Source organism: Procambarus clarkii, chromosome 66, assembly GCF_040958095.1.
Source record: "Procambarus clarkii isolate CNS0578487 chromosome 66, FALCON_Pclarkii_2.0, whole genome shotgun sequence".
In the NCBI taxonomy this organism is placed as follows: Eukaryota; Metazoa; Arthropoda; class Malacostraca; order Decapoda; family Cambaridae; genus Procambarus; species Procambarus clarkii.
Window position 1 is genome coordinate 20,392,632 of NC_091215.1, and position 10,746 is coordinate 20,403,377.

At 43.5% G+C, this 10,746-nt stretch overlaps 1 protein-coding gene across 1 annotated transcript; it reads right to left on the reverse strand.

The window, feature by feature from the left end:
* Positions 1–445: 445 nt before the first annotated feature.
* On the reverse strand, positions 446–9,934 carry LOC138355234 (dentin sialophosphoprotein-like). The gene is made up of 3 exons (XM_069310095.1): positions 9,781–9,934; positions 1,336–2,382; positions 446–462 (listed from the first exon to the last, which is right to left on the reverse strand). Exons 1-3 carry the CDS (start codon positions 9,932–9,934, stop codon positions 446–448), a joined length of 1,218 nt encoding a protein of 405 aa, XP_069166196.1.
* Between the last annotated feature and the right edge of the window lie 812 nt (positions 9,935–10,746).

Genomic DNA, 10,746 nt, shown 5'->3' on the forward strand with positions numbered 1-10,746 from the left:
CCACTAAGGATCTGGCTTTACTAAAGAACAACTAGATTTGACTGAGGAACAGTCTTCCTCTACTTGCGGTAGACTAGTAAATTTAGCAAAGTTGGAAGAGTTAGTAGAAGCAGTGATTATATTCCCTGTTGTCAGGTTGGGTGTTGATCTGGTTTACCCAGAGCGCTTTGTCATGGGTTCGTATCCTGGCCGGGGAGGATTTACTGGGCACAAATCCTTAACTGTAGCCTCTGTTTAACGCAACAGTAAAATGTGTACTTGGTTGTAACAACGATTCTTCGCGGCGGGGATCGTATTCCAGGGACCTGCTCGAAACGCTACGCGTACTAGTGGCTGTACAAGAATGTAACAACTCTTGTATATATCTCAAAACAAAACAAAACTGAACACCACAACACCTCAAAACTTATTACAAAACATCTGAAGCAACACTTAATTTAACTTCTTAATCTAATTCTAAATCTCGAAAACACAGTACATATAACAGCTAAATAATGCACTGTAATTTAGTACATTATAAATGTGTACACAACTATAAAGTAAGTTCTTGAATTAAAATGGGAAACAATGAAAATAAGTCAATTTTGTTTTGATTAAACATGATGTTTTAACAATTAAGCAGAGATCTGTTAGAACAAAATAGGGCAATGGAACCCACCTCGGTCCTTACGTAGTTTGTGGTAAAAATAGATATATTCCATTAAAGTTTGATACCCCGCGGGGGAGTCTAAAATATCGATCTCATTCATAAACGTTTTAAAGACGCTGTTAAATATTCTATTAAAGAAAAATGGCCTTCTTTATCACGCCTCTCTGCCGGTGTCTCCATCATCCACACCTTCCGTGGCGGCAAGTTGGCCAAAACTGTGTGTTTTAAATATCACCAGAAATATTTTGTGGTGGAATGTTATCGTGTCATACTGTGGTGTGTGTGTATTGTCTGTGGTGTGTGTGTACTGTCTGTGGTGTGTGTGTACTGTCTGTGGTGTGTGTGTACTGTCTGTGGTGTGTGTGTGTGTACTGTCTGTGGTGTGTGTGTACTGTCTGTGGTGTGTGTGTACTGTCTGTGGTGTGTGTACTGTCTGTGGTGTGTGTGTACTGTCTGTGGTGTGTGTGTACTGTCTGTGGTGTGTGTGTACTGTCTGTGGTGTGTGTGTACTGTCTGTGGTGTGTGTGTACTGTCTGTGGTGTGTGTGTACTGTCTGTGGTGTGTGTGTACTGTCTGTGGTGTGTGTGTACTGTCTGTGGTGTGTGTGTACTGTCTGTGGTGTGTGTGTACTGTCTGTGGTGTGTGTGTACTGTCTGCGATGGTTGTACTGTCCGCGGTGGTTGTACTGTCCGCGGTGGTTGCACTGTCCGCGGTGGTTGCACTGTCTGCGATGGTTGTACTGTCTGCGATGGTTGTACTGTCCGCGGTGGTTGTACTGTCCGCGGTGGTTGCACTGTCTGCGGTGGTTGCACTGTCTGCGATGGTTGTACTGTCTGCGATGGTTGTACTGTCTGCGATGGTTGTACTGTCTGCGATGGTTGTACTGTCCGCGGTGGTTGCACTGTCTGCGATGGTTGTACTGTCTGCGATGGTTGTACTGTCTGCGATGGTTGTACTGTCTGCGATGGTTGTACTGTCCGCGGTGGTTGCACTGTCTGCGGTGGTTGCACTGTCTGCGATGGTTGTACTGTCTGCGATGGTTGTACTGTCTGCGATGGTTGTACTGTCTGCGATGGTTGTACTGTCCGCGGTGGTTGCACTGTTTGCGGTGGTTGCACTGTCTGCGATGGTTGTACTGTCTGCGATGGTTGTACTGTCTGCGATGGTTGTACTGTCCGCGGTGGTTGCACTGTCTGCGGTGGTTGCACTGTCTGCGATGGTTGTACTGTCTGCGATGGTTGTACTGTCTGCGATGGTTGTACTGTCTGCGATGGTTGTACTGTCTGCGATGGTTGTACTGTCCGCGGTGGTTGCACTGTCCGCGGTGGTTGCACTGTCTGCGATGGTTGTACTGTCTGCGATGGTTGTACTGTCTGCGATGGTTGTACTGTCCGCGGTGGTTGCACTGTCCGCGGTGGTTGTACTGTCCGCGGTGGTTGTACTGTCCGCGATGGTTGTACTGTCCGCGATGGTTGTACTGTCCGCGATGGTTGTACTGTCCGCGATGGTTGTACTGTCTGCGATGGTTGTACTGTCTGCGATGGTTGTACTGTCTGCGATGGTTGTACTGTCTGCGATGGTTGTACTGTCTGCGATGGTTGTACTGTCTGCGATGGTTGTACTGTCTGCGATGGTTGTACTGTCTGCGATGGTTGCACTGTCTGCGGTGGTTGTACTGTCTGCGATGGTTGTACTGTCCGCGATGGTTGTACTGTCTGCGATGGTTGTACTGTCTGCGATGGTTGCACTGTCTGCGATGGTTGTACTGTCTGTGGTGTGTGTACTGTCCGCGGTGTTCTCGCTGCCCACACTGTGTGTGTGTGTGTGTGTGTGTGTGTGTGTGTGTACTCACCTAGTTGTGCTTGCGGGGGTTGAGCTGTGGCTCTTTGGTCCCGCCTCCACCACATCACTGCCTAATGCATTCCACCTGCTAACTACTCTGACACTGAAAAACTTACTTATATCTGCGATAGTAATCCTTATATCAAACCACACACCTGCTGCACGTTGGAGTCAGATGTGATAATTGTTCCCTTAACTAGAGAAGGCGAGAGCAAACGCAGAGGTCCAATTACTTAGTCCTCCAATCACTAGGTTGTTAGCTCCTCAACTGCATAAGCAATCTAGAGGGGTAGCTAGTGGGTTCTCATACCAAAAATTTGTATTTAGTGCTTTGGGGTGTTGGGTTTGATCCCAGAGCAGCAGCTGGTTATTACAAGATGGACTTGAGAATGGTCCAGGACGGACCAAAACGTCGTCGTCCCTTCACTTTCTAGTTGAGTGGTCTGGTCAACATATTTCAGCCACGTTATTGTGACTCCTCGTCTGCAATTCATCTGACTTATCTTGAGGTTATCTTCAGATGATTTCGGGGCTCTAGTGTCCCCGCGGCCCGGTCCTCGACCAGGCCTCCACCCCCAGGAAGCAGCCCCTGACAGCTGACTAACACCCAGGTACCTATTTTACTGCTAGGTAACAGGGGCATAGGGTGAAAGAAACTCTGCCCATTGTTTCTCGCCGGCCCCCGGGACCGAACCCGGGACCACAGAATCACAAGTCTAGTGTGCTGTCCGCTCGGCCGACCGGCTCCCCTAGCCGGTCTTGTAGCTCCCCTAGACTTAGCTTGTAGCTCCCCTAGACTTAGCTTGCAGCATTGCATACCATAGGGAGCAATACTCTTCAAAGGTGTTGACATAAAGATCCTTTTGCAACAATAACAATATATTCAACAAATTGACCAATACACGGCAATAACAGTGTAACGTTACGCTAATTCCCGAGTGTCACTACACAGCTAATCCATACCACAGCAGCAGGATCAGCTAATCCATACCACAGCAGCAGGATCAGCTAATCCATACCACAGCAGCAGGATCAGCTAATCCATACCACAGCAGCAGGATCAGCTAATCCATACCACAGCAGCAGGATCAGCTAATCCATACCACAGCAGCAGGATCAGCTAATCCATACCACAGCAGCAGGATCAGCTAATCCATACCACAGCAGCAGGATCAGCTAATCCATACCACAGCAGCAGGATCAGCTAATCCATACCACAGCAGCAGGATCAGCTAATCCATACCACAGCAGCAGGATCAGCTAATCCATACCACAGCAGCAGGATCAGCTAATCCATACCACAGCAGCAGGATCTTGTCCCACCACTCTGCTCGTCATTAATGAGACCTGGTCTCGAACCCTGTTACATGAGCAAGAACAATAATATGAACTAACTGAACACTGGTGAACACTCGGACCAAAACTGCACTGAACTTCTGCAGTGGCAATTAACAATGACAACGAAACAATGCAAGACTTGTCACTGAGACAATCTGCAATTAATTAATTACTTACGTTAACAGCCGTCCCTTAAACGGAAGTCAAATCAAATATACAATTAAGTTAATTACGTTAACCCTCCTGTCACTCTGACAGTAACAAATCAGTGTAATTACTGTTAACTCTGTCACCAAGACAGTTTAACGAATCTAAATAAACAGTAATTCTGTAACTGTGTGTGACAGAAGATTAAAGTAATCAAGTTGAATAATTAAGTTAGCAATCTGTCACTCAGACAGTTAACAAACCAAAATGAATTACGTTAATAACGCTGTCACACAGACGAGCCATAACAAGGTGTCACTTGGAACTACAACTCACAACACAATCTCACAAAGCACTGTACGATAACACACAACCCGTTCTCGCTCTTTCGTATAGTCAATATTGACTTATTAAATACGTGCATATGTGTCATACTAAACATACTAGTTTACCTTGAAAAGCTTCATAGAAAACACCGACCTTACCTAACCTTCTTAGTATGTTAAGATAAGCATCTTATTGCTTTGTAATTACAATTATTACTTAACCTATTATAGGTATAGGTATTACTATACCTATTATAGGTATAGGTTAAGTAATAATTGTAATTACGAAGCAATAAGATGCTTATCTTAACATACTAAGAAGGTTAGGTAAGGTCGGTGTTTTCTATGAAGCTTTTCAAGGTAAACTAGTATGTTTAGTATGTCACATATGCACGTATTTAATAAGTCAATATTGACTGTAATAAAGTGCGAGAACGGGTTGCACACACTACAACACAATAATCACAGTAACAATAATAATTCTAAGAGTCACCTCGACACAGTACTCAAAGACTTACTATTTCACTGGTTCTCTGGGGGAGGGGAGGGAGTTTTCAGAGAGAAAACGCCAAGCCATTACGACTATATAGCCCTTGGAAGAGGGTCAGGATAAGGATTTGGGATGGGACGGGGGGGATGGGGGAAAGGAATGGTGCCCCCTAAGCACTTGGACGGTCGGGGATTGAACGCCAACCTGCATGAAGCGAGACCGTCGCTCTACCATTCAGCCCAAGTGCTTGGGTACTGGTTCTCTGGAAAGAGATAGTAAAAACACAGTATCACACAGACACGGGAATCAAATATAATGAATCGGTATTATCAAAAGCGTACCGTCGAATGCACAATCAGTATAACAATTACGAAATGTGTGGTGTGTAAAACACACACTCGTGTAGTCACGAATACAGGAGTCACACAGACGACTATAGTCGGCAACTAGCTTAGTGTTTCCTCGACTCGTGTCTCATACCTGTTGCAGGCGATACAAGACAACATCTAGTTGCACGATTGATACTAGATCAACACAAGGGAACTATCAGGGGGGAAAGCGCCAAGTCATTACGACTATATAGCACTTGCAAAGGGTCAAGATAAGGATTTGGGATGGGAAAGGGGGAAGGAATGGTGCCCAACCACTTGGACGGTCGGGGATTGAACGCCGACCTGCATGAAGCGAGACCGTCGCTCTACCGTCCAGCCCAAGTGGCTGTCAACACAAGGGAACCACAAATAAGACAATAAAGGATATATCTGTACCCGCCAAACACACACCGAAACTACGACGTTGGTACAACGTTCGAACAAGTTTTAACACCTCCTAACCAGTTATAACAACCAATATAGCAAGTTGTAACAACGTTTTAATACGTCATAAACACGTTAAGCCGAGATGTAACAACTTTATTACAAGTTGTAACAAGCGGAAAATAGAGACAGTTACGGTTTGTGTTTCCAGGGTACTCCCTTAAAGACCGGCCTTGTCACTCAAAACCCTTGCATGGATACACTGTTGAATTTGTAGATGCTTCGATGAAATTCTCCAGCAATCTCCGCACGTGGTAATCATGCGAGGAACGACAGGTGACACGGGGTGGCACGTGCAACACTCCAGCTAGACCGTACGTGGTGACATGCTAGCAATAATCATACAGGTGGAAGGTGTAGACTCACAAGGACCGCACGTGGTGACATGCTAGCAATAATCATACAGGTGGAAGGTGTAGACTCCCAAGGACCGCACGTGGTGACATGCTAGCAATAATCATACAGGTGGAAGGTGTAGAGTCCCAAGGACCGCACGTGGTGACATGCTAGCAATAATCATACAGGTGGAAGGTGTAGACTCACAAGGACCGCACGTGGTGACATGCTAGCAATAATCATACAGGTGGAAGGTGTAGACTCCCAAGGACCGCACGTGGTGACATGCTAGACACGTGGGGTGAGACCAGGTGGTTTGTGCGACGTATTATAAGGGCATCGGGTAGCGCATTTAAACAGGGGCCAGATTCACGAAGCAGTTACGCAAGCACTTACGAACCTGTACATCTTTTCTCAATCTTTGGTGGGTTTGTTTGCAATTATTAAACAGTTAATGAGCTCCGAAGCACCAGGAGGCTGTTTATAAGAATAACAACAGTTGACTGGGAAGTTTTCATGCTTGTAAACTGTTTAATAAATGTAGCCAAAGCCGTCAAAGATTGAGGAAAGATGTATACGTTCGTAAGTGCTTGCGTAACTGCTTCGTGAATCTGGCCCAGGTGGGTGGGAGGCGACAACCTCACACAGGGTGGTGATAGCAAGTGTGGACACACGGGGTGTGACACACATGGTTGGGCGGCACGCTAATGGCGGGAAAGAACTTAAATCCACATAAAAGGCTAAAGTATACTGGTCATATATATATTCAATTATATTCAGCTATATAAAGTTATATACTGAAATTTCGTTGCGTCTGCTAGTGTTCACGTGGTGAGTACACTCTTTCCTCTCTGTTTTATTACTCGAATACCAAAAAAATACGGGCTCGCCATAGCCCGTGCTACTTGGAACTTTTGTTCCGGGTAGCGAATCTTTAACAACAACAACAACAACATACTTGAATATCAAAGGAATCTCATACCGCGGACCGTTTTCTGTGGCGATGCGAACTAGGTGACATCATTATATAAAGCTTACAATTTCCCTTGCGTTAAGCGGATTTCTATAGCTGTGACCTGCCCAACCACTTGGGCTGGACGGTAGAACGACGGTCTCACTTCATATAGGTCGGCGTTCAATCCCCGAAAGAAATGGTTGGGCACCATTCCTTTCCCCCGTCCAATCCCAAATCCTTATCCTGGACCCCTTCCAAGTGCTAAATGGTCGTAATAGCTTGGCGCTTCACCTGAGAGTTCCCTTCGTTTCCCTTCCCTTCAGTTTTTTTTTGTACCACAGACGTGGCCACACATTTACAATGCTAACCAGCATATATACATTTTCTTCTGTCCTCCTTGGACAGGGTGAGAGATGTGTTAAACATATAGTTCAGGGATTTATTGAACAATCAACCACAGAAGGTGATTGTAGAGTGCTTTTAAAATGCTAAGCTAACCTACATACGTAAATACATAGATACACAGATTTACGTATGTCCTACATAAAGTGTTCGATGTGTCTTTTACATAGTGTCATTAAATGTGCATTTACAAAGGTGAAATGTAATTCTGATCAGCTTCCACATATACTTTATACACATACATATACATACACACACACACATACATACACACATACACACACACACACACACATATAAACATATACACACACACACACACACACACACACACACACACACATATATATACACACAAACATATATACACACACACATACATATGCACACATACATTTCTCTTTTACTCTGACAGGGTGAGATAGCTGATAGAGAAACTAGTGTGCAATTGATTAAGATGCTTTTACAAGCTTTAAAAATTTAGGGGACATGAGTTAGTTTTTTAAACTTTGTTCAATGTCAACAAATCTTTTTTGCCTAGTTGTATATGAAAAGGGCTGCAATTGTTCCAAGTTTCAGTACTGCAGCCTAAATAGAAAGGGAGATGTAATTTTTTTTTTTCAACGAATATTACACATTTTCAGTAAGTTCCTACAACCACAAGTTTCAAATATAATCATTTTGTGACACTTTTATAACACATTTAGCATATAATAAGGATCTGATGCCGCTGATTTTCCAAAATATGTTTAGTTTTACTAATACAAATAGTCAAAGTTTCCCCCCGAAAATTATGCAAATATATCATGTTTATTGCTATTATAAAATCAATAAATGGACTTAGGAAAAAACGCTGTCATCAGATTTTAGAGACATACAATTTACATATAAGGTGTAAGTTTCATGTAAATTGAATAAAAATGAAAGAGTAGGGATTCAGTTTGTTACTTGAAAAATATATATCATTAAAAATTAAAATCTAAGGTGCTGCCATCTGTGGTTGAGGTTGACATCAACCAATTTCCTCCAAAATTGGCACTTAAAGAGCCGGTCGGCCGGTCGGACAGCACACTGGACTTGTGATCCTGTGGTCCTGGGTTCGATCCCAGGCGCCGGCGAGAAACAATGGGCAAAGTTTCTTTCACCCTATGCCCCTGTTACCTAGCAGTAAAATAGGTACCTGGGTGTTAGTCAGCTGTCAGGGGCTGCTTCCTGGGGGTGGAGGCCTGGTCGAGGACCGGGCCGCGGGGACACTAAAGCCCCGAAATCATCTCAAGATAACCTCAAGATACAGATAAGGCTTACGTGCAGTCAGGTGTATAAGTTTCATGCAAATCGTCCGATAAACAAATAAGAAAAATATAATTGAAAAACAAAAAATCTATTTTTAACTTAATTTTTTTTATAAAACTATTATTTTTTTTTATATATGCTATTGTGAAACTGAGTCATAGACACGATTTCAGTTGACACTTGTGTTTGAAGTTAATTTTTGTCCATTTTGGAACATTTTTGACACATAATTCAATTTTTTTTCTCCCTTCCTATTTATGCTGTGATGCTGAGACTTGGACCAGATGGACCTTTTCTTATACAACTCGTCAAAAAGTTTGAATGAAATCGAACTAGTTTTCATTTATTGCATATTTTTGGCATATTTTTAACTCATGGCCCCTTAGGTTATATAGTTACATCACATGCATACATTGTATAATTGATACATTACATGGTCAGTCTTGGGTACAAGTCCAATATATCATAAAGTGTTCCAGTATTCATATAGTGGTTACAGAGTTCAGCATACCTTAGCCTATAGCTGTGGCCGAAGCATAGAAAATCACGTTTTCACAGGCAAGCTACGGGTACCGAATGAGGATAGAAGCATGGGGCGGCCTGCTCTAGGTGGTATCACACACTACCTTGTTCTTCAAAAAGAACCAATCCGGCTCCAGACACTAAGGCCTAGCCAATCACGAGCAGTCTCGCGAGGTGGCGCTATGCCATGACGTCACAGGAGAGGCCTATTTGTTTACGACAGTTGGGAAGGTCATTCCCCTTCCCGACCGAGGGTCTCAAAGTACCACCAAATTATTTCTGAATATTTCATCCCTTGGAGTTAACTAGCTGTTCTGTTACACCTTGCTGTAATTGCTGAATGGGGATAACCACCACCACCATCGTTATACCAATGGACTCCTGTTGACACAAGCTGTCAGAGGATATCTAACAAAGGCGTGTTTAAGTTTTGTATTAACGAAACTCGACCTAGTGAACTCACCTATGCACTCATGAGTCTCTGATATGTGCACCCACCTTAAACACGTTTATGATAGCTAGAGATCCATCTTTCACAATGTGTGTCTGGCTCATTTGGGTACTCAGTTTCTACCTGGTCGTGCTCCACCCATGCTAAACAGTGTCTTTGTCCACCCTGTCAATTCCCCTGAGAATTTTGTAGGTGGTTAATATGTCTCCCTTACTCTCCTGTCTTCCAGGGACGTGAGGTTTAGCTTTCGTAGCCTCTCCTCGTAGCATATACCTCTCAGTTATGGGACTAGTCTCGTGGCATACCTCTGAATCTTCTCTAACATTGTCTTCTGCGTAACTAGGTATGGGCTCAGGCTGGAGCTGCATACTCCAGGAGTGGTCTGACATAAATGGTATACAAAGTCCTAAACGATTCCTTACACAAGTTTCTAAAGGCAGTTCTTATCTTGGCCAATCTAGCATATGCCGCTGATGATATCCTTTTGATGTGGGCCTCTGAGGACAGGTTCGGTGCGATATCAACCCCCCAGATCTTTCTCTATTTGACTCTTGCAGGATTTCACCTCCCATATAGTACCTTGTGGAGTATATGCTACGAAGGGAGCCTCGTGCTCCCTTGGCCTAATTTCATTACTTTACACTTTTCTGAATTAAACTTTAGTAGCCATTTTCTAGACATCTCCAGTTTGTCCAGGTCGTCCTGTAGTCTGTTTATCTTCGTCTGTCTTGATTCTAATCATAATTTTTGCATCCTCAGCAATCATTGAGAGGAATGAGTCTATACCCTCTGGAAGTTCGTTTACATATATTAGAAACATTATGAATCCAAGTACAGAGCCCTGTGGGTACTCCACTGGTGACATCTCGCCACTCTGATGTCTCCCCCACTGTGCACAGTGCCCGCACTGTGCACGTGCCCGCACTGTGCACACTGTCTGGGAATTTGTTCTACAATATTATAATATTGAGAATTTAGAAGGACCAAAAATGATTAAGAAATCACAGAACCAGTGATCTATGGATCTCATACATTAAATTAAAAAATGAAATCAAAATAGGTTTAGAGAAATGAACTGTAGTATTCCTATTAATTCTCAACTAATCCCATACACACACTTTTGGGGGTAAATTTATAATGTTAGTATACACGTATTATTGAATTAATAAAATCATAAAAT

Excerpts from the sequence above, each read along its gene's own strand:
- LOC138355234 (XM_069310095.1), bottom strand. The coding sequence starts at position 9,934 with ATGCAGCTCCAGCCTGAGCCCATACCTAGTTACGCAGAAGACAATGTT. Across the intron at positions 2,383-9,780 it reads CGTCCCTGGAAGACAGGAGA|ACAGTACAACCATCGCAGAC; the intron begins GTAAGGGAGACA and ends CAACCATCGCAG.